The following is a 24,580-nucleotide window of genomic DNA, read 5'->3' on the forward strand; positions in this document are numbered from 1 at the left end:
GTTGAGAGGCCGAGGGAGCTCGTTTGCAGAAATACTAAAAGCCCGCGCGCATTGATACATCGGAGAATTATTACCGAATTTATGAGAGCGATGCTCTCCGTATCCTTCGCGCGAAAAAAAAAGGAATAGAATGATAAAAACGAGGACTTCATCGCGAGCGCACGTACTAATGGGTTTTCGATAACCAATTCGGATAATCGGGACGCGCGCTGAAAAACCGACGGAACCTTCGCTTAAACCCAATAATTACAAAGTCCCTCGTACACACCCTACCCTCACCACTACAGTGGCACGCAAACTACGGTGGTGGCCCGCCATAAATGCGCCCGGTCTTTGATGCAGCGGTCAGCGGTCCTCCAAAACGGCCACGTTGCAACCTCTTGGTGGCCGGTGCCCCCGACGTAGCGGCACCTAACACCCGATCAACGTCCTCCTCAACGAGTTCCTTTTTACTGCTTTAATGCAATAAAATTCGATGACGAGATGAGTGGTGATTTCTTTTATATGGATCACTGTCAAAGGACCACCTCTCCCTTTCTGTGCTATCTATATCGGCGCATTTTTTGCATCCAATTAACATTTTCTCCTTCAGCCGATGAAATACAATAGTCGCGAGCGATAATGGACCGCGATCAAAACAGCCTCCGCTGGAGCTGCAAATCGTCGCAGAATCGCACGCGCGGATCATTCTGGAGTAAGGTAATTTTCCGGAATGCGCGTTCTACGTGTCGTAATGTAATAAAGAAGAATGAATTTACCGGCGCTTCACCGGTAGAGAGAAGAACGAAGAGAAGCGGGAGGAAGGTTCGTCTGCGACGAATCCTCTCGTTATCTGATATTCCGGCAAATACCTCTCTCATTCGGCGTAAGAGATGCCGTCTCGTCAAAGTGCATAAATTCGCGTGATTGCGCGCCTCGGTTGACGTAACGGTCTTCCGCGCGTTCGGCGTGCCGATTTTATTTACGAATGCTCTTTCCTCTCTCGAAATCCGTTTCAATTTTGCTGACGGACGTTCCCTCCGGTACGTGTTTGGCCGAACGAAGGCGCATTACCTATTCAGCGTAATGCATAAAACTTCATGGTCGACTAATGGAACGAAATGGAATGTATATACGCGCTGTCATAATTATTCCAGGGGGGGGAATTCTCTCTAATATATAGTATCTCGATTTTTGAGAGCTACTGCGTCTGCAGCCTGATAACATATCTCCGCCGATAAATTCTATGTATTTAATCGCGAGATCCTCTCTACATCTTCTAGCTCAAATATATTTATGTACCTCGATAAGATATAAGATAATTCCTTTTAATACTCTTATGCATAAGTAATCAGAAAGTGTCAGTTATTTAAATGCACAGATATAAGAGAGACTTCGGTATACATATGATATTAAACATTGTAAATGCTCTTGTTTTTTAAAATAATTAGCAACTCACGCATATTCCTTTCGGAAGCTTTAAAATAAGGTCTAGTATCTCGTGTCGACTGCTTTTTATTCTAAATATTGTATCATAAATTGCGCATATAATTTACACGCGCGCGCACACGTGGAATGCATCTCATCTCTTTTCCGATGACTTTCGGTTGTAACGGAAAGCTCGTACACAATCGTAGGAATTTTATGATGACTCTATCTTCATGCAACACCTACACGCGCCTGTCTCGCGCAAGGTGCATCGACATGTCGATACTACTGCTGTTACCGTCGGATCTCGCGTCTTCCCGCCGCACGGTATATATCGTTCCCGGCTGCCATTGCCGCGAGATAAACCTCTGGAAATTGGATTTACATGACGCGGATTAGGATAACCGAATCTGATAGGCCGACTCCCTGTCTACCGCATCATTGGAAATGTATTCCGGAGGTTCTCCTACGACTGTACCATCGAACCTAGTAAAATACGAGACAAGAACGAGAAGACGCAGACATCATGATAGAATTTGGCGACACTTTATTACCTGACATGTCTGCGCTGAGATAAAAGCATTATTGATCTTTGTTGTTAGATAAAAGTTCCTTCAACTAAATACAATACGATTGCCATTTGTCTAAAATAAATTTTCTCCTGGAACGAGCTTATATTTTATGTGCGCAATTGAATTATCTTTGATGGATAATGAGTTTTCTAGCAATTTTCCGGAAATATTGAATTTTCTCAAAATTTTCACGTGATTTCACGTGCATCTCTTTATTAAATATATTTACGTAAATCTGATGTAGAAGAAACTTATTTATTGCTCATGAATTCGATAACTTTTAGAAAAGCTCTTATATGCAACTTTCCGTCATACATTATATTTCTTGAATCAACTTTATGCGATGTGATATTCCACGCTCCAATTCCAGCGAAATACGGCACACACAGAATTCCTCGACAAATTGCTCGGGTCCGCTAGCCATCGTGGATGATGTAAGCCAAGGTAGGAGGCATCCAAGAACATGCTTGCGGTAGTAACGGAGTCCGGCGTTCGCTTAAGCCTCGCGGAAATTATCCAACATTAATCGAAACTTACGGAATTTCAGATTATTCGCCGCAACGTCATCATTGTCATCATTGTCGTCAGATATTCGGAATTTCAAATGGCCCGTGACTTACGAATATTCAGCAAGCACTTTGCGCATGCGGCACGCGATTTGGATACACGAAATTATTTAGGCACTCGCATTGCGCTTCCCTACATCGGTATTTCCGCGATGAAATTGGACCATCCAATTTCACATTTATAATCAAATTGTCATTCTTCGCGAAAAGAAATAGATCGTTTGTATGCGCCTCTGCTTCTTCTCCCATCACCGATTACTCGAAGAAAATATAATATTTTTGTATCGATTTTAAAAAAAGAAAAAAAAACAGGATGTAAATTCAGGCACAGCGAACAAGCAAGTGTACATCGTACGAATGCTTTCTCGATACATTTTTACTAATAAAAAGCCCGCGCGACTTTGGATAATATCTCGGATAATATTTGATTTATGGTTACATCATATCGAACTTTAGGGACACATTAAACTTTTATAACATTCTCAAAAGTATCACAGCTTTTCGCTTCTCGCGTGAAAACGATCCACACTCTACTTTGTTGGTGAATCTTCTTTGAAGAGATTTTCGAGTCGAAAACCTATCCATCAACGTCGAAGCGCGCTGGTATCCATTTTACTTAATATTCACTATGACGTAATTCATTTTATTTCATATCACCTGGAGCTAGTCTCTTAACAACGTAGTAAAAATCATTTTTTCCTTGCGGACCTTGCGACGGGACTAGTTCCCGGTTAATGAACTTTACGATTCGAATTCAACGATCAATACTGGAATCGATTTCTCGGTCGCGCGATTTTTCGGCGCGATCCTCCATCGACACGAAAGGAGAGCAAGCAAGGGCCCGCATTCCGTGACGACGGAATTCCTTTCCTGTCAGATCGTCGTCCATGAATTTACGACCGCGCGAAAGTAGTCAGCCCTGAAAAATGATATCCGCGGTCAAAAATTTACGGCCGCGCGATGCGGTTGTTCAGAAGCTGAAAAAGTAGCTCGGAGAGGCGGAATAGGAATTTTGCTGTTGCGAAATATGTACTGTGTTTCCTCTTTCATGCCGACGAGACACTCATGCGCGTAATACATACGATAAATTTTACTCGAGCGCTTATTCGCTGCATAATCCGTACCATTTCCGTTCTCGACTTATGTATAAGAGTTATTTATTGATAAATATTTTATTCGAATAACGCAATTTATATCTTTCTGTTTGCTTAATTATCTATATCATTTACATAACATGATGCGGTATTTCGTATTCGAGATATTCAAGATGTTTTCTTGGTTTTTGGATTACAGGTGTTTTCTCAAGTCGACACACTCTTTAGTATTGGCGGAAAATATTACACAGGAGAACCTATTACGTACACATACATGGAGGACAAGATCTTTGAGACTTCCCGAAATATTACGATCAAACTTCATCATCGAGTTGGGAAATTCGTTAAGCTGAGACTTCACTTCTCGGATCGATGGATCATGGTCAGCGAAGTAACCTTCGATTCCGGTAAGACAATTAATCATATCCAAGACATGTACTTGCATCGCGTAAAAACAGCTAATTTATATTTTTAAACTAACTCTTAATTAATATTAATGATATAAATCGCAACAAAACTCAATTTTTCATTGAGAAATGATTCTTTTTTATACATAAATGGGAAACTTTTCCATATAGCTCATGGCTTTTCTAAAATGTGTTAAGGAAGAAATAATAACATCTAATGAAAGTTTTAAAATGTAGGAAGCACAACCAAACGTATATCAGTCGTAGAAAATTGTGCGTCATCTTTTTACCCTGAGGAACGCGAAGTCGGAGAGAAAAACGTAATGTTTTCTCTTAAGAAATTTATGAAACTTTATTGTGCAGTCGGCTCATGCGCGCGCGCAAGCGTTCGATACGAACGTACAGTTTAAATTCAATATTTCAAAATCTCCATAATCGTGATCGAGGCAACTAGGGCAACAGAAAATTTATTCGTTCGATGTTTTACGGACGGAGTTAGAAGGTAGAACGACGCGTAACTAAAAAGAGATGACGCGATACGTCATTTAATTTCACTGAATCCATCATCTCTCGTCCATCTATCCTGTGACAGCGTCCAGCAAAACGTGCCTGACCGAAATTCTGGAATACATTAAAATCCCCGAACGAGAGGATATATATTTCTACGCTGATCCGCGCGCCATAACGGACAAAAACAATGACTGGCATGGAAAAAAAGAGACGTGGGACATCGCATCGCGGTGGTACTAGGGACGAAAATTTCTGCTCGTGACGCGAAATCGTTTCGTGATACAAGCCTCCACCGTAACTGAAGAGGACGAGAATGTATTTCTTTTTGCGATTCTGCCATTTCATTCCAATTCGGCGCAAACCACCGCAAAACCACCATCCTCCCTCCCTCCTCCGTCTTTGCTCCCTCGTAGCACCGATTGCCGCCTGTCAATCATCGAAAAAATAAATCTCAAAGTTGATTTAAACTGATACGTGCGGTAATTGACAATGGCTTATCGTATATCTGCCAGATAGCTATTTTAGAACGGATGATACTCGGGGAGGGAAGGGTGCTGGAAACGCGGGGAGACATACAAATAATCTATACCACCAGTCTCCTTACGCGGCATCTCTCCGGTTTTGACATCGCGTGTAAGATATGACTCGACGTACATTCACTCGATAGAAATCAACTTCCCTTTTCTTCACGATCGGTTTCCTGGGGAAGATGTGCGACGCGGCATAAATGTTAGACAGAGGAAAAACGCTTTATCAACGAAGATATAAATCGCGGGGCGTACGTCTCCATATCGAGTGCGCGCGATTCTGAAAGCGACTTTCGCCTCGTCTCATCGTTCCGTCTGATTTAACACGGATTCGATAAAAATCGCATCTTACGAGGAGTTTATCCGCATTTACAGTACGCTGATATCGAATAAAGAGGATTTATAATCAGGAGAGAGCCTAAGAAAGAACGCGTCAGCGATATATCATACGTACTATAAATATTACATTGCGTAAAATTTTTATCGTTAAATATTACATCTAAAATTTGCATATGCGTTTTTCATCAGCTAATATAATTGCAAAATTATTTTGCAGTTGTGCATTAACGCAGTAAAACAATATTACAGAATATCGCATAGATTTTTCATGTACAATAAAGATATATGTCGTCATGCAAATTGTATCCCAAGTTGTCGTGCGTTATTGTGCGTAATTCAAATTGGTAATTAAAACGACATTTCTGAAATATTTTGCACAATAAATGAGCACGAACAATAAAATAGCATGAATAGTTCTCGAATGTGAAGTCTCAAATCGTGAATTTTTATCTTTGAAGCACTCGGCTACACATGCTCTAATTACACACATTTTATATACATCAAAAATTGAGAGTTTAAAGAAACAAAACGTACTCACATAATTAGGTCGAGCGTGCAATTATACTGCAAAACTGCGCATTCTCTTATCTCTCCAAGTGTCATTCTGTCCCTTATTGCAAGATGCTTTGTATGAAAATGTAGAGAAAGCTTCCGCTCAGGTTTAAAGAATGGAACAAGTTCTGAAAAAGATTGTAATCATTTCGTTAAAAATCATTAATTTCATATAAAATATATGTTCATAATTAATTAAATTGTATTGATTAGAAAAGGATTATTAATATTTCTTTTTTTCTAGTGTAAGAAAAGAACATGCAGAAAAGAACAAACACATTTGCTAATCAATTTCTAACGCACAAAGATATTTTTATATTACAAAAATGTAAGTTTATATTTTAATAAAACGATATAAACACGATAAGAAAATTTTCGTAGCACTGCCCGTATTTAATCTGATTTATAAAGAGACATATGGTAATTCTACGGGCTCAAAGTGTCACGTATTATGATACATAGCGAACGTGCAACAGAACACGCGACACAAAGCTGGAAGATCGCGATCATTCCTCATCCTTTAAAGTCACCCTTCAATCTCCCTTGCCAAAAGAAGGGCTTTCGCATAGAAACGCATAGAAAAGCAGGTGAGCAAGTCATCGAACGGTTATAGGCGATACGAAATTTTCGATAAGTTCGATACATTGTCCATGTTAAGGATAACTTTTAGTAGCTTTCGAGAACCTCCATTATAAAGATTCAAACGATGAACCCCTCGCTGATGACATAGCTTTGCTTCTTTTTCCGCTCTATTCACGCGTAGAAAAACATTCTTTGTTAATCGTATCGCATAATATGTAGCCTTGAGCAATATAACAACGCGATGCGAGTTTTTATCTGAATCATTTCAAGTCTTTTGTCATCTCTTTTATACTCCTTCCATTCTGACGAGAAAGAAATCTCATTCTAGAAAATGAGTTACGACTAATAAGAAATACAAATTGATACAAATTGAAAAAAAAAAAATATTTTTACATAAATTTTCGAAACATTTTCACGTTAATTAGGGACACTCGTATTACATGCATTTATATACAAATAATGAATCTTCAATATGTATAAATAATGAATCTTCAAAGAGATCGCACTAATAATTCCGTGCAGTATTTCGAGCGGAAGTAACGTTAACTGAAGCAGGAAGGAACAGATTTTCTGGTTCGTTGACTGAAATTCAGTAATTCTGGGGAAACCGTAATCTTCGCATTGTAATGAGAAATTACGCGACGAACTAATGGGAGATAAGAACATCCTCGCTCTTATTCAAGGTATTTACGTACAAAGGGTCGTTTGCCGAGAGGACTTAGCAACGTAGCGACGAGATCATAAAACGTGCACGAAACTCTTTACTCGCTTCCTTCTGCTCTCCGCTCTTTTTCTACGTCAAAGGATATATGCAAAAACGCAAGCCAGACGCAAGCTCTTTCGCAGGCGCATAAAATACATTGCAAATCGCAATAAGAACGATGAAATTAATGCAGAATACTATTCAACAGTTACTCAACAATCATTAAGATAATTTAATCGTGTCGCTTGATTCTAAGACACATTAGATTATTGTGTATCGTGTTCGTTTACAATACAAATCACAAGCTTTTAAAAAAGGAATATATTCAGATTGCATGTACGTAAATAATGCAATGTGCGGTAATTACACAGATAAAGGGATTTGTGTATTAATATTTAATTGTAACTTTACATAAACTCGTGCGAAATGTCGTTAAAAGCATTCAATAAGTTATAAATATTCTCAGAATAAACATAAAGTGATCGTTAAATGAAATCGTCATTCTCATTTTTTTTGCGGGAAAGAACTCGTAAATTCTCAAATTATATAATTGAAAGCTGATAAAATACCGATAACAATCGGCGTCGAGGAATAGCCGAGAATTGTTCAAGATATCCGTCGATAACAACCCCGAAAAGCGTCTTATAGAAGAAACTCGCATGCCTTCCGGCGAGACGTACTCATAGATAACTGTGAGCTATTACGTGTAGATAATGATGCGCAACTAGTCAGCTCCCATAAGAGAGCATCCTGCTTTCGCTCAAAATATTCGCGTATAGAAGGTTGTTTGTCAAGGGGATTTACCAACGAGATCATATAAATCGCGCGAGGAAATCTGAAACTCTGTCCCTGGTATATTCATAACGCTCGTCTTCCTCGTGCATTACAGTGTACCATCGAAATATCTTTTAGGACGGATTTTGCGTAGATGTGAATATGACGAGAATGTCGCGCAAAAAGATCCGTCGATTAAAGCACGAAAAAGCAAAGAATAGATATTTACTGTACAAAGAGAACTTTACAGTGACTAATGATATACGTGAAATTGCTGAGAAAATTTTATAAAATTATAGAATTTATAAAATTATAAAAAATTTTATTCTCAAACTTTTCAATTCTGTGAATCTCTCTTAATGATAATTAAAAATAATATTCGAAATATTAAAAATGATAATTACGTAATATTACAAAATGATAAATTATTGATGATGGTATAATATTAGAAAAGATTCCAGGTATAATTGTTTCTTTTAGAAAATTGATAATTCTGAAATAAAAAAGAAACTCTAATGTTTCGAAAACTAAACTTTAAAATCCGTTGCATCGATGCATCTTATAAAGTGACGACGAATACCGCGAATCCTGCATGTTCGATGCAGCGATCCATCGTGATTGCGCCTCGTTCAATCTTCGTTCCAGCAATTTAGTCGCGTCCTTACTTTGGACAGTTCCTTCGTACGAAATCCCTTTTGCCTTTGACCATCCCCAGAGTCAGACCAGCTCGACAGATAATTTCGTGCGGATCTTTTTCACGTACAATCGCGTGAAAATCATGTGTGCCGAACACGCTCCCTTCATTTACGGAAAGGACGTAGCTCGAAAAGGGCTGGCTTCGGTACGGACAGAAGCAACAGAAGACGAAGAAAAATGATACGGACTAACGATACATCCCACGAGTATGACCGCTCTGTGACGGATGTTTGTAAATTACAACTCTCGTGTCCGCGAGGGAGGAAATCGTATTCCTGGATGGGATTTCGAGTTTCCTCGCGGGGATCTCGAGCATGGTAGCGAAGTGAGAGAGAAGGGTTCCGGTAGCATGTCATTATGATATTTCAAACGAATGCCCGCAGCACAACTGTGAAATGACGTTATGAAGATGTAGATGTACAATACCGTGGTATTACATCTGCTTCTCACATTCAAAAATCACAACAAAGCTTTCTCGTAATTTTATTTTCGTTTTATAATTTCGTTTACGTTGAAAAATTTTACGATATGACAAATGTATTACGTCATACTTTTTATGATTATGTAATAAGTAATATAATAATAAAAAGATAATCATTTTTATACGCGCTTAAAGAGTGAAATTTCTTTTGAAAATTTTCGAAAGGCGCGGAGAATCCGGATTAATATAGAGATGGAGAGAAATTATACTAAAATTACTAATTACATGAATAAAAATTACGTTAACTCTTCTTCCCTTCCCCCATAATTATACTATTCGTGAAAAGAAAAAAAAAATCTCGTTTCTCGTTTCAACTTACAAATATTTTATCCCCCGAGCGTTTGACGAGTGACCCCCTTTATGAAAGAATCGACGAGGACTTTCAAATCAGATCCGCAATCCTCGAGACTTATAGATATCCGCGCGGCTGACGCGCCCGGCACAAAAGAAACTCGTTAAAAGTTTATCGACCGTCGTTCGTATATTTTCTCGCAATTTACCGGCGAGCGATCGTCCGATTCCGCTCTGAGAAGGATGGATAATGGATGCATCTCCGGATGCAGTCGGAAGAGAGAAGATAATGGATGCACCTCTCGCGGCCTCTTCCTTTTCGCATAGGTCCTGCAAGGATTTCCAACCCCATCCCATCATCCGCCCCCAACGTCGACAGACATAATTGGACAAAGAAATACGAGGAGACTGGCCATGGATTTTCTCGTGAAATCGAAGTCACCGTTTCTCACATATACATATATGCACACATACGTACACAAAACTGCGACCGCTTCTCTCATCCAAATCATTCGTTAAAAATGATTCATTGCCAACGATCGCTCCCACTAGCGATTTTTTCAATATTTCAAATATATAGTCTGCCTATCTCTTTCTCTTTCTCCCTCGCTTTTCCTTTCTTGATATATCGAGTTCTTTCTTCAGAACTTGGCGCTTCGAGCGTTATCGGAGGAACTCCCTCACCGAACTTAAAGCGCTCCCTCTTTCTCTCTCTTTCTCTTTCTTCCGGTAGTCGATTATTAATTGACAAAGGCGGGAGCGACGCGAAAAATGTACTTAAACTTGGCTCGTTAATATTATCCTTATGGACTACACCGCTCTCTGCGTAAAGGGTCGCGGCGCTCTTGGCGAAGTTAATTTATCCTTATCGGACGGAGATTATTACCGCGTAATTATTCGATGTTCTTGCGCGGCTTTGTGGTAACCAAAGTATCGCGAAATAACCGATAACGACTAACCAGGTACCGGAGCCAATCGGGTGCTTATTTTTAAACAGACACCGTTCAAATTCATTACGCTCGCTTGCAATCGCTCGGCTTATCGATCGCATTATTTGTTGGAGAACGGTATTCGAGATTTATTTGGAATCCTTTAATCCACGATATCGGGGAGTCTGCGGTTCCACTCGGATACTTTCAGTTTTTATCTTATTATCCTTGCACGTTGCATCTGTAATGCTTATCTATCCGCCTTCAATTACAATACCCTGTTTTGATTAATAGTATTACGAATATTCTCAACATGTGTGCACGGAATATGGATCGATGCAGTAATATCGCGGCAGTAATATATCACAGGTCAAGGATTAACTCACGCACGGGCTAGTTTCGAAAGTATTGACCTACTAACAATCGTATATTATCTCGCCTCGACGCGCGATTATTTAGCGTGTAAACCATTGCATGCATCATGCGCTCCACAGCGGTCCGAAAACAATGCTCTTTAAACCATCAGAGCGTTATCCGGTGCCGCGGGAATAAAACAAAGAGCACCGATTGCCGATGACATCTGACGTGATCGGACCACCGACGGTGGTCTCTCGTCGGGCAATCGGGCTTATCCCCACGTCGACGAGATCGCCAAACCCCGATTAGGATCCCCAGATCGGGAGCGAGGCCACGAGTGGAGCGAAGCTCGCGGCTGCGACTCCCATCCCGAAAATCAGCTCGAAAGACGGCGACTAAAATGCCAGCGGCGCGAGATCAAGATGCGCATTGGTTGCATTTGACGTCGAGCGTCAGCTGCATCCGCGCCACGCGCGTACATTTGCACATGCACCGTGTCGACGTCCACGTCTTGTCGTCGTCGAATCTTCGCCCGACTAAGTTGGGAGGCAAAAGAAACGTGAGCGAGGAACATGTGCAATAGCAACGACAAGGACGACGACGACGACGACGACGACGAAGTCTCCGGTCCCTCTTTTCTTTCTTTATTTTTATTCCTATTTTATAGCTGTCTCTTCTTTTCGTTAAAGAAACAAAGAAAGAGAAAGCGCAAAGTTTTATTGCGTATTCCCGGGCGATAATTTATATGTGTAAAGCTCGCATAAGTTTCAGAGCTCACCCCTGTCACCTCCAACATCCTGATCCAATCGTAAATCTGGTTAGATTCCGTCGCCAGGCAGTGTCTATATATGCAGTCGGAATGCGTTTTCTCCCTCTGTCTCTTCTGTCTCGCTCCCTCTCTTTCTCTGTTATTGTTTTGATGGCGAAATAATCGCAGGGCGCAATGTGACGCTATAATTAAACGGGTAGTTGATATCGCAGGTTCCAGCAGACTTTGGAAAATATTTATTCGAGATGCGCTTACTGGATAATTTGATGGCTAATTTCATCTATCGACTTCAATTGAATGAATATTAAATTGATAGCGAAGCTTTTCTTATTGAGCGCTGAAAATTACACATTTTTTTTATAACTTGTATTCGAGAATATATTATATTTTTATTAACAGTGCATTTTAAATCTAAAATTATAAATATAATAAATATAATAAGAATATTTTCTCAAAAATTTAAGATAATAAAATCTTCATATAAAGATGTAAGAAAATAAATATTTTATATTTTTAAACTGCAAAAAATAATATTCGTTAAATATAGGTACATCGAAAAATTATCATGTCTTTCATAATTAAAATTAATGAAATCGATAAAATATAATATTGACTGTGTATATGTAGATAATAATTCAAATTATTTTTGCGAGAATTATATAAATTACTCTTATTAAAAAAAAATTTGGGAAATATTTTACCGCGCGATATTCATCGAATAATTTTCATTTGCATATGAGAACCGTAGTAGTGATTATTCTTATTTTTATTTTTTTACCGACAACGATTCATCATCCAATTTATTTATTGCAAATATACTCGACATCGCGCGTAGTCAATTCTATCGAGATGGCAAAGTAATCCTGATACTGAGGTACGGTGCAACCTCCGAGGCAAAGCTCTTTCCCGATTCAATCCCGGGCGACCACCCACCGGCACAAAGAATGTTTAATATCAGATTTCATGTGCGGGATCGCGTTGAGAACGGGCGGTTCGGTCCTACCGATGTGAATGACGCTCGTCGAGCCATCCAATATCAAACGCGACGACAGCTTTGTTTCCGCCTGGCGTAAACCCCCTGGCTGGGAATTTCGCGACGGAATACCGGGACGGCACGCGGGATGGTTCCGAGTCTAGGTGCTCGGCAACGAAGCCTCGCCGGTGTGATTTCTCCTTTCGGATCTCCTATTATCTCCTAGGCTGGTCCGCTCTCGCGCGCATTACGCTCACCTCGATCGACTTTCGGAGGAACGACCTCACCCTCGACGATTCGCACAAAGCGCGCGTCGGGATTGCATCCGAAGAAATTTATATTCCTGCTCGTTCGCTCGCGCGCAGCGCTGGATATTCCAAAACGACTCTCGCGGAAAATTCAAGACGAGCGAGCGCAGTCACCTCTCCGCGAAACCGACCCTCGAGATCTCCTCCCGCGAGAGATCTCTCCATCTCGCTCTCGCGAAAATAAGTACGCGTTTCGTCGCGTTTTTCTTAAATTAGAATTCTCGCCACGACGTGAAGCGGACATTCCTGCGGAATACTTGTGGATTGTTGAAACTACGTTTTAAAATAATGTTTAAGTGATGCTCTTTGATTGACAGTTTAGGTAACTTGAAATTGATTTCTTCCTCTTGATAAGAATTCGATATGAAGCCATTAGTGTTACAAATTTCGCACTCTTTACATAATGTGAAATTTTATTATCTATTCAAAATTAATTAAAAATATTATTAATATGAAAATGATCAAAAATCAAGTTTATAACAGATGTGTCTACAAATGTCTAGATATCTAAAATCTATATTCCTAATATATATTAAACATTTTTATTCAGATTCTTTCTCAATCTTGAATCATAGCAATCATGATAAAAATAATATTTTAACGAAAATTGCTTTAAACAATGTGATTTTTATATCGAAATTATTTTTGAACAGATAATAAAATTTAATTTCAATAATTTCATTAATTTCAATCATTATATATATATATGAAAAATGTATAAGTGTTGAAGCAATAAGGGCTTCACATTGAATTCTTCTTTCAAGAGAAAGAAATCAATTCCAAGTTATCTAAACTGCCAATCAAATATCGATAATTATGAGTCTCATTAGTCGATCGAGTAAACATCGCCCCCAGGAGCAAAATGTAATTTCCCTCCTCATATTCAGCATCGTGTATCGTCGTTTAAAATTATTCCCTGATTGCTAATGAATTGCTAATGAATTGTTAGTTGTTAGCAATTAAAAATATGCCAGTTACTGCTGCATATACGAGACATTAAATCATTTGATAACTGAAATGGTGTGAGAGACCTACTAAACTGACGATGTTCATGACACGGTCGGATGTTTATTTGATTTACTAATATGCAGCACGTCGATATAAAATATATTCTGGTAGAATTCGTGATTACATGATAGTACGTTTAAAACATTAAATATTTTAATTAATTTCCTCTCGCAACATATGCAATTTGCAAGAGGACCATATATTATGCTAAAATTCTGCGAAATAGAAGAACAGAGTTTTAGAAAGATAATCCGACCCAATCTTGCAGAAATTGCATCAAAATGAAGTTATTTTACTGCACGTAAAACGACGAAATAGAGTTTTCATAGCGTTTTTGCAAAAAAAATTCAAACAAGAACTTGCTGGAGAATTCCATACGCGAGTGTGCTACACAAAAAGGTTTCAGTAAAACTAGGAAGCTGCACTGTTGAATCCGTGCACGTTGCTCCCGTGTGCGTTATTCTTTTTCCTTTCTTCCTATATGTTATTTCTTGTTCTACTGACCGGGCGCGTAAAGTACAACGACAGGAATTGGTGACACCGAAATACGAACACGTCAATCCTGATGAAAATAGAATTTAAAAATCGTCTATGCATCGAAAAGCAATAATTCAGAATACTATTATATTTGAGTAGAAAAACAAGCAGGGAGATAGTGTTTTTTTTTTCATTTGCACAAGGTTCGAAACATCAATTTTGCAAAATGAAAAATCGAAGGTAACGCACGGCTAATGGATAAAAAAACATTGTTACACGAGCATATGTGATATCAATATATTCGTCGCATTAAAAGTAATCCTTATCAGTGATGCATTTCCCTCATCTCGTAATTATTTATAGCAAGATGAAACGTAATCCCCTTGCCGTTGTGACGAGAGAACGGTAAAGCGTATCATATTGTTTTTCGTTAAAGCGCATTATTAAACACCACGAGAATGACGCGTATAATTACGCTCCGAAAGAACAAACAGCGGGAGTTTAATTACGCAATTTTTGTGCACAAAACAGCCCATCGACAAAAGCGTAATATAATATGTTTATACGATGAAAGCCCCGCTGGTCTCTTTCATGCGATATCGCGATGATAATAAATGGGGAACGTTATCTCTCGCGTTTACGAGAGAAGTGAACCAAACGACCCTCCCCGTAACGAACTTCTCTATATCCTCGCAGCATCCTTAGTAAAGTCATACGTCAAAGCACATATAGGTTAATTATACGCTCCACATATGCTCCCGCGCGTCTATCTCGCACGTATAAGTTTTGTAATCCTTAGTCCTCAAAGGCGGATCTTTACGTGTATCTTATGCGCGATTAAGTTAATACGTGTACGTATATTAGATACGCCTTTCTGTGAGAAAAGCGTATACAGTTTGTTCAAATTTACATCAACAATATCTGTACACCGTGTCTAATTAAACAGGGGAAAAGCGAATCAATCTATTTTCTAATAATAGCTATAGAGATATATATCTACATCGAAGAGTAGGATAATATAGGAAGTTGAAATAATGATGAAATCTCTAATATAATACACAGAGCACCATAGCGTCCATAATAATAATAGAGATGATAATAACGATAATTATTAATTGCAAACCACGATAATTATGGATAATATTACAAAGCATACAGTATATTAAATTTCACTAAACGCTGCACTGGACGTTTATATTCAGTTCAATTGTGTTTAAAAAATTGTACATTGGAAAATTGAGGTATAAATATATTCGACGATTTGCCGCGACATTTGTAGTAATAATTTAACAAAAATATATATATATATATAAATAACAAAAAATATATATTGAATGCAATTTCGAGATTAAAAACGGACAATTATGGGACAATTAATCCAAGGCAAAATTCCGTCATTTTCCTTTCAGACATAGCGCACGGGAACTTTACGCCCGAGGAAGCACCGACGACCGAATCGCCGATTCAGAGCGACGTCTTCGTGGAGAAGAACGGCGCTGCCGAGGGCGAGCTTCCGGTTTCAACGGCGAAACACGACGACCCTACGTACATGGCGGTCGTGATCGGCGTGCTGACCGCCGTCATACTTTCGCTCGCCGTAGCGATATTTCTGATTGTCTCGCGACACAGGCAACGCAAGTGTTTCGCCAGCCCGATGACCGGCAAAGCCCCTTCGCATCTAGGCTCTACCTGCGCCACCGTCGAGAAAGGCGCGGCTTTGATGGCGTATACCCTGGAGGACGATGAAAGGTGAGAGATTACCTATCACTTGATAATTAATGCAAAAATAAACGACTGAAAAGATCGGCTATCAAAGTCGACGCGGTCTTACATTTATTATCCTAATAAAAAAAGTCTAGATATAAAATTAATAAAATATAATTTCTTTTCAAACGCATTAACAGAATCTCATTGTGGTTCATTAAAATATAAATTGCTAAAATGTAAAATTAAATAATTTTAAAATAATCCTTTTAAACGTTTTGAGAATAACTTGCTACATAAAATTAATAACTTTACAATGATCAAATTTATCGACAGTGAGTAGCTTTGGATGATAATTATTTTTTCCCGACATTCTCGTTCATTATGCGACTATCGATGTCTAGAGAGGCAAAGGTATAAGATCATTGCGAGAGAAGTAATCCGACACTCGCTTTTGCGTCAAGCGCGCTTAATGATAATACACGATTACACGAAGGCTGTATTCCTCATTTCTTCCAAGTTTGTGTCCGCTCAGGACATGCTCAACAGGATGACGGCAATGGCCTTCCAATAAACTTTCCATCCACCGTGCTCGTTAGCGAATGTCCAATAACGTCCAATAACGGACATCCTCGGGCAATATATCGAGTTTGTGCGGCACGAATGTCTCCAGAGAAGATCTTCCAGCCGCCTCGTAACTCGGAAGCATCCCGCACAAGCTTCGGCATCGATCCTTCCCTCCTTCCCCTCTCTGCTCGCTTTGTGCAATCCGATATTGCAGTTGCGAGCTTCGTATCAAAAGAGAACGTGTAACGTGCAACTTCAAGTAGGCGTGCGAATGCTACGTCGGGTCTTTGACAGACCGCGCGCCTCGCACGTGTAACGCTAAAATTTCCCAGTAGAAAATATTAACTCCTAAAAACCGGAGATTCGGCGAGATAATTCGCAATGTCAAAATTATATTGCGAATTTTGCATACAAAAGTCTCTTTCCTTAAATATATGTGATTCAATTAAAAGTTGTATCAATGTAAAATTACGTTTCATCAAATAAAGCAATTCGATTCGTGTGATACGCGATAAGTGATCGATAAAATGCCCAGTAATTGGAATAAACAATTGGCTATCGATACGACGGACGTATTCGATAGCAAAAGGAACGTATGTCGCATCGTTAAATTGTAAAAATCCCAAGCGATATAATCGAAGAAAGTCCATCGCGATCGAATCAATGCAAAACGATACTTCAGCCTCGATTTTCCTTTTTCTTTCAGATACGCGGGTGGTTCGCTACCGACCTTGCCGCGCGACCTCGGGAATCGTCTCCTGGATATCGTGAAGCTGGACGACTACCAAGAGCCGTACCAGGCGCTAAAGTACGCGCCGTATTATAGCTACAGCACCGTCGTTATGGAGATGAAAGACATGATGCTGAACAACAAGGGCACCAACATCAATCACTCAGGTATGCGGCGCTCGAACGCGCCTACACCAATATCTATACGGCACGTATTCGCGATTACGCACACACGCATATACGCACACATTCATTCGCCGCGGCTCCTGTGCCAACGGCGGTGCACCCACATACGTCCCGGCAACAAAGCATTCGCCCTGACCGCAATCAATACGCCATCCCCTTCTGCGCTCGCTCCTCCTTTGCTATATCATCCGCAGCGGTGTACGCGAACGGTGCAGTTGACACGTCGTACGATTATGCGGTACCGGAACTCGGCACGGTGCCTCTGCTCAATCAGGACGCGGGCGCCGGTCGCGGGGCGACCGTCTCCAGCGCCACCGGCGATCAGGACAGCCTCTTCTCCAAGAGCTCGCGGGCCACGAAGACCGAGGACAAGAAGGTGAGCCATTCGCACGTTTCTATTTTTCATCTCCTTCGTTGTTTAATCTCCCAGAACATGAAACTCATAATGACAACTCATTATGACGTCACCTAAAAGTCATTTTAGAAAAATCATAATGATCTCATTTGATATACTTTTGGCAATGTTTTGGTGACTTATTAATATCATTTTTTATATGTATCACGCAATTACCTGTTTATTTAATTATTCATGTATATTTTAATTATATTTAAGCAATGTAATCTTTAAAATTATATAATGCGATTATTGAACTTAAAAATTTATGATTCCTTTTGTCATCTTTAACTCATTTTTTAAGCATTTTTATTTAGATAACTGATAAATAAAATCATGATGACGTCATAATGATGTCATTATGAGTTTCATGTTCTACCTGGACTGTGTAATTAACGTTGAATATCTGCCGATAAAACCCAACAGAAAGATAGATCTCTCTCTAAAGATTTCGATATAAATCAAAATACAGAAATATAAATTTGTTATTAAAAACGGACAATAGAAAACGAGATATCTTTATATTCAAAATCTCAATATCATGAGATAAAAAGTTATAATAATAACGAGAAAAATCGGGAGAAGAGTTAATATGTTATATCGAGAAATCTCCGTTATCAATGTCAATCAAGTTCGATATAATTTATCTTTGATTTTAAACCATATAAAATATCTCTTAAACATAGTATAATCTGTTATCGATTACGTTTTATATTTTTGTTCAGTTGATACGAAGTGTGCAATCGTGGATATCGTAAAAACAAGAGGTCTAAAAAAATAATTGAAAGAAGGATAATGGCATTAAAATTTAAAATTTAATGATTGACCCCGTCTGATCTTAGCCGTGTACTGTATAAATAAAGAGCGGTGAAAAAAAATGCGCATCGTTGTCGCGGCATTAAACGTAACTCTCCGCCCTGGACGGAGATAAATTCACAATTAATAATTTAAATCAATATGGTGGAACGAACGCGGAACATTTGGGGCGGATATACCTCCCGTGGGTACAGTATAACGTAGCTCGTATCCAGAATGCCAGCACACTACACGAGGGCGGAAAAGAGCGCAGAAACCCCTCCGGGTCGACATGAAACACGCGAGACGATCCCCCGGGTTCTCCATCGGTATAAAAAGAATCACGGGATCGCGCGGCCGAAGGTCAATTTAAAAGCGCGTGATCGATACTGACAGATGCTTTTTTTTCGTGTCGACCGTGATACATAGCGATATCGATCAGCTGGAGATCGGCAAACATATCGTATCGGTGCAACAAAAGTTCTCTGCAAAACGTTCGTTCGCATTTATGCACCTTTCATGTTCGGGAATAATGGATCATAGAGATATCGTAGTGATCAAATCGTTATGGGTTCTACACAGAGAAAATATTATAGTAAAAATTATAATATAATTTTTGTAATTGTAGAACATATTAATATATAATTCAAAAATCATATATATATTTTTATTCAATAATATATATTAATAATATATTTTTTATTATAATAATATTATATTTTATGAAAGAGTATATTGTGTATAATTATTTAAATATGATTATGTGCACAAATAATTATCACAACATAATTTCAACATAATTTATCATTTTTATAAAAATATATTCTAATGTCGCTATAATTCAAACTTTATAATAAATGTTGTGAAAAAGAATATTTTTTAAATGTAATTTGTACTGTAAAATTTTCTCCGTGTAATTATCTGCGTATCGGTCATTGTTGGTATATCAAGATTGTTTCGATGAAATTAAAATTCATCAACAGAATAACATTTGCGAAAGCTATATTTATGCTTGCCAATTTTATTTACAGACAGAATTTTATTTCCCACACACAAAATTATATTTTTTAAATTCTGTACTTAATCTAGAATCAAAAGTTCCATGTTCTATTTATATTTTCGAGATTCAAAATATGTTAAAATTTTGGTCTTTCCTTTGATTCTATTAAACAAGTATCCATAATTCTTAGTAAATACTTTTTGAAACAAACATTTTTATGTTAGGTTTAACTTTAATATCTATGCTTGATGTATAAAAAAATATATTTATTACACATTTTTCTGTTGCAAAACGGAAATAATTAACGCGGTGATCTCCGCGATCGGTTCCCGCGAGATATCATCTCTGTGACAGGAACGACACGGGAGCTCGTAGAAAGATAATTGGAGCGAACTGTCGAATACCGGCGATGCAAAAACGGCCGGCGTGTAACGCCCCGCTCTGCTTAGACGATAAATCGCTATCGCGGTTCGTCCGACACGCGCCGGAAATAAAGCCGGGGACTGCGACGTAGTCAACGCGGTGTCCGCGATGAAATCGATCGATCGATCGTCGTCGGCCGGTCGAGCAGCGAGCCAACTCCCGTCGACAGGACGCGTCGACGAGGACCCTTTCGCGGATACGCTGCAACCCTCGTGGAATGTATCATCATTACGCGGTCCGGCGGCTTCCGGGCCAGTTCGCTCCGTTAATTGCGGAGAGAAAGCGCGTCGTGTAATCACGTTTTCGACCGCCCCGCCTCCAACAGCGGAACGCATCCGCTCGACATCACAAAAATATTACGCGATAGGAATTGATTCCACGATCAACCGTCCCGATGTCGAGTATCACGTATCGCCGAGAACACACGGCTCGTACATACAAAATTTCATGGCGCATTTGATAATTTTCGGTTTTAAGAACCACAATGTGTATGGACTCTCTTTCCCCCTCCCCAGGTTTTACAGTGGCAGTATAATAACATCGCGTCGGAGATGCGGTACGAATAAACAAATTTTATGCGAATAGTTGTCCACCGACGCGGAGAACCTGGACAAGCATACAGATAAAATATATCGCGCGAGAAGAAAAATAGCGAGCTCTACAAGTTTGCGACGATTTTATTTCGTGCTTTTTCACGAATGCAGAGGACAGTCGTTCCTCATATGACAGATGATTTGGACACATTCGAAATGTCTATATCTTTTTACCGTGTAATATTTTTTATCGTAATGGTATCTATGAGAAATTCTGCACGTTTATTTGAGAAATATAAAAAAATAATCTCGATATGAGCATTTGCCGTCCTGCTCCACGATCGATTCCCTCAAAGTCATGAATGCAAACAGCTTCTTCACCGTCGAGTGAGTCCTTTCTATGCGTTCGGGATACACGTGTGTCCCGCGGATAGACACATCTGGTATCGCGGTTTGTGTACGGTTTCCGCGGCGTGAATCGAGATTGATCCGAGCACAATGCTCGAAACGGGACGCTCCGGATCCGAAAGTGCCCGTGTCTACGTCGAGACGTCTGCGCATGATTGACATCCGACAGGACCACTCGAAACAGTCAAAACATTTCACCCCGCGTGTCGCGTCTGGCCTTGACGCTTCGTAGCAACGCCAATCATCCTTCTCGGCGGATTCACTGTTATCCGTAAAACGACGATTACTCGGTGAACACACGGTACACTATTTCTTTTCATGTCACTCTCATTTATGATGGCGATCGACTTTTGCCAAAACCAGACTCTTGCGATTACTTAGTATTCTCCTAACTACACAGGAACCCAATAATTAATTTTCATCGTACGATAATTTACAACAATATGGAATTATCAACATGAAAAACGTTTTGTGAATCTTAATCCTTCAAAAAATTCGCAAGTAATAAAACAATTTAATATTTTGCATAATAATATTTTTTATATGGTAATGTAATAATTTAATATCTTCCTACGCGTCATTCACCTTTAGAAAAATGTTCTTCCTGAAAATAACGCGAGATGTTATCTAACATTCTACGAGTCCGTCTGCTTCTCCGATCGACAATAAGTTTACGATCAATGGAGCACTTGTAAGTCGTACTACAATTCTGTGCGCTCTCTTTCTCTCTTATACGTATAAACCCGATAATCCGCGAAAGGCGAGGATCGAAGAGGGTAAAGCTGTTCGTCGAATGACGGCCATAGATCTTACGATACCCGCGATGCGCCCCAGCGCGACTAGCGTGATCATAGATCGTTGATTATCGTCTGGATAGCTCGCACAATGCATTTGCGCTTTCGTGTTGCAGTCGCCGACTCAACAGGAGGTACTCTCAGCCCTGAAGAGACGTCTGGAGCAGACTAGCGTACCGCTCTTCCCACGGCATCGCCTTCGTATGCTCTCCAAGCTCGCCGAAGGGGCCTTTGGAACGGTAATGACATTGTTATTACACCCGCGAATAATAAGTATATTTCCAATTGGTCACGAGTTTCTAGGATAAGATGAATCGTTTAGCTGGCGAGCCTACGTATGTTGATTAATTGCTAATATTCGAGCTTCAAAAATTTGCAAAAATATCTAATGATTAATTGCTGTGTCCATCATCTTTAATTCTTTAATTTGCTTTGACAATTATTTAGATGGACGAAAACATAAAATATGCAATTTATCAGCTTTTAAACAACATTTTATCCGTCTTTCGTTTTAAATTATTCTAATGAAACATAACAAAAGTTTGTTGCGCTGTTGTAAAAATTCGTCAGCATCAGCACAATCGCGCTTACGCGAGCAGAAGTAATTTCAAATGCGGCCAACTATTTCGTGTAAATTCGCGATGCAACGTGTCGCTGCCTCCTACGTCGGGACGACGATCGCGAAATCAATCCGTTTGTTGGCCGTCCGGGCGATTCAACGCTGCGCCGGATGCGCAACAATACGTCGATTAACGAAGTGCCTGGAACGTGTTATTCTTCGCCGACACAATGACGCCTCGTCGCGTCAGGGGTCGTCGAGAATAATCAGTTTAGGATGCGTTACAGTGGCTAATAATTCCCCTTTGTTCCCGCCCCACCTCCCGACACCGGACGGCGCATCGTTAATGACGACGCGACGAGGAGGATCATCGCTTCGTTTCGCGCAGTTCGCCAGTTGCCGCGTCAGAAATCCGCGGGACAGAATGCATCCGCATGCACGCGCGGTTGTGCGGACTTTGCAGGAGATCGGACACGTCGATCTCGACTCGGTCATCGACATGCGAAATCAATCGTCTTCGTCCGGTAGGAAATCGTCGAATCTCTTACGCGTAATATCGCGGAAGGATGCACTAGTCGTGGTGCGTTACGCAATGTGCATACGATGATCGATTATTCTTAGCCGCCGCTCGAAACCTATGGATTAGCATTGCTAGGACTCAAACGGGATTTCCTGACGGTTTCTATCTTCGCGCATCGTTTTATTCAATGAAAGCAATAAAGCTTGTTTATTCCGTATCAATCTGAGAAACATAAATGAAATTACAAAAATGTGCGAGGGTAAAGTATCAATTTTTTAGCTTACATTCACTAAATTAAATTTTGTGTATCACAAAAGAATCCTACGATGTATGTAAAAATAATATTGAAGAATTTAGAAGCTGCAGAGAATACTAAGTATCTCTTTTGTTAAGTGTTCATCTATATGCAATTTTTTCAAAGTATGGTAATTATCTTTAATGTTGGAAAAAATTCCCCCAATGTGTGCTCGGCGTAATTGGAAAGTTAGATGAAAGTACATGTATCACTGCGCTCCCGGGCAAAATTATTGTTATTATCACTTGTATAATCGAATAATATGTATAATATTAACGGTGAAAACGGAGTTGGTAAAAAGCCGGCTCATGCAAAGTCACGTACGACGAGGTTCGTCAAAATCATGGTAAATTACGGAATTTCGGCCGTTCCCGAATTTATCCTGGTCACTTCTATGCATATACATAACGCAATTCAAACAAATTATGCACATAAAGGTATACGTGGCGGAAGCTGAAGGGATCCCGGAATACGGAACGACGACCACCCTCGGCAAGCGACTCGTCGCCGTCAAGTTTTTACTGCCGGAAGCCAGCGAGAAGGAAAAGTGAGTATACACGTCTGTATGGAAGCCACAATTTACATTCCGTTTCGTTATAGCGATGCTCGATTGAGCGCGCATGCTTTCCTCCCTAACCCGTTTCTCTCCCCCTCGTGAACAACGATAAACCTTTTAGAGCCACGTAGAGAGATGCGCTCACCGGTTGCGATTTTATGCAGCGTCCGTTGTTATCTATCGACCGATAGAGCTGTTAGTCGTGAGTTAGTTATCTTGCCTTAGTAAACGAATAGATCGACTCGAAGAAGAATAAGATGCGATTTCTAGAGCGCATCGCGAGAGACAAATTGATCGCAAAGCGCTAGATCAAGATGTATGTTCGGATCCGACAGATTTCTTATATCATCTTGATATTGCATATGCATTAATTGAAAGCAATAACGGAAAGTATTTTCATAAAAATGGAATTCGCGCGTAATATAAATGTAACAGAAGATACGCGCGCAAAAATGTGGGCAGTCGAAAGGGAAGGAGCTCTATTGCAGGGTCGGAAAAGGCTATGCCCGTGAGGGACGATATATCAAATTTGGGGGATGAAACGATCGTATTTTTTGGGCAAACGCATGCGACGTTTGGCAACGCTTCAGCGACATCCGCTGAAGAAACCCCGCGGCGGCGAAATGTCCGGATACGCCGTTCTCGGACGATCGTTCTCGCGATTATCGCGTCAGACATCAGAAAAAGGCCAGTCCGATTCCACGAATGGAACGGATTTGCATACAATGACCGGGAGATAGGGTATCGGGGACTTTGGCGCGCACTCCGGACCGACATACGGGCAGACCTCGTAGT

The 24,580-nt window shown here is 39.9% G+C and overlaps 1 protein-coding gene across 2 annotated transcripts in view; it reads left to right on the plus strand.

The window, feature by feature from the left end:
• The window catches only part of LOC105255635 (epithelial discoidin domain-containing receptor 1), a 137,089-nt gene that overhangs the window by 96,475 nt on the left and 16,034 nt on the right, over positions 1 to 24,580 (plus strand). For both annotated transcript variants that reach the window (XM_011265043.3, XM_011265042.3), the window contains exons 7-12: positions 3,839 to 4,046; positions 15,732 to 16,071; positions 17,300 to 17,490; positions 17,703 to 17,884; positions 21,972 to 22,094; positions 23,667 to 23,776. In XM_011265043.3, coding sequence (XP_011263345.2) covers positions 3,839 to 4,046; positions 15,732 to 16,071; positions 17,300 to 17,490; positions 17,703 to 17,884; positions 21,972 to 22,094; positions 23,667 to 23,776 — 1,154 coding nt within the window. The remainder of the gene's footprint in view (positions 1 to 3,838; positions 4,047 to 15,731; positions 16,072 to 17,299; positions 17,491 to 17,702; positions 17,885 to 21,971; positions 22,095 to 23,666; positions 23,777 to 24,580) is intronic.

Source organism: Camponotus floridanus, unplaced genomic scaffold (genome assembly GCF_003227725.1).
Source record: "Camponotus floridanus strain SB8 unplaced genomic scaffold, Cflo_v7.5 scaffold14, whole genome shotgun sequence".
Lineage (NCBI taxonomy): Eukaryota > Metazoa > Arthropoda > Insecta > Hymenoptera > Formicidae > Camponotus > Camponotus floridanus.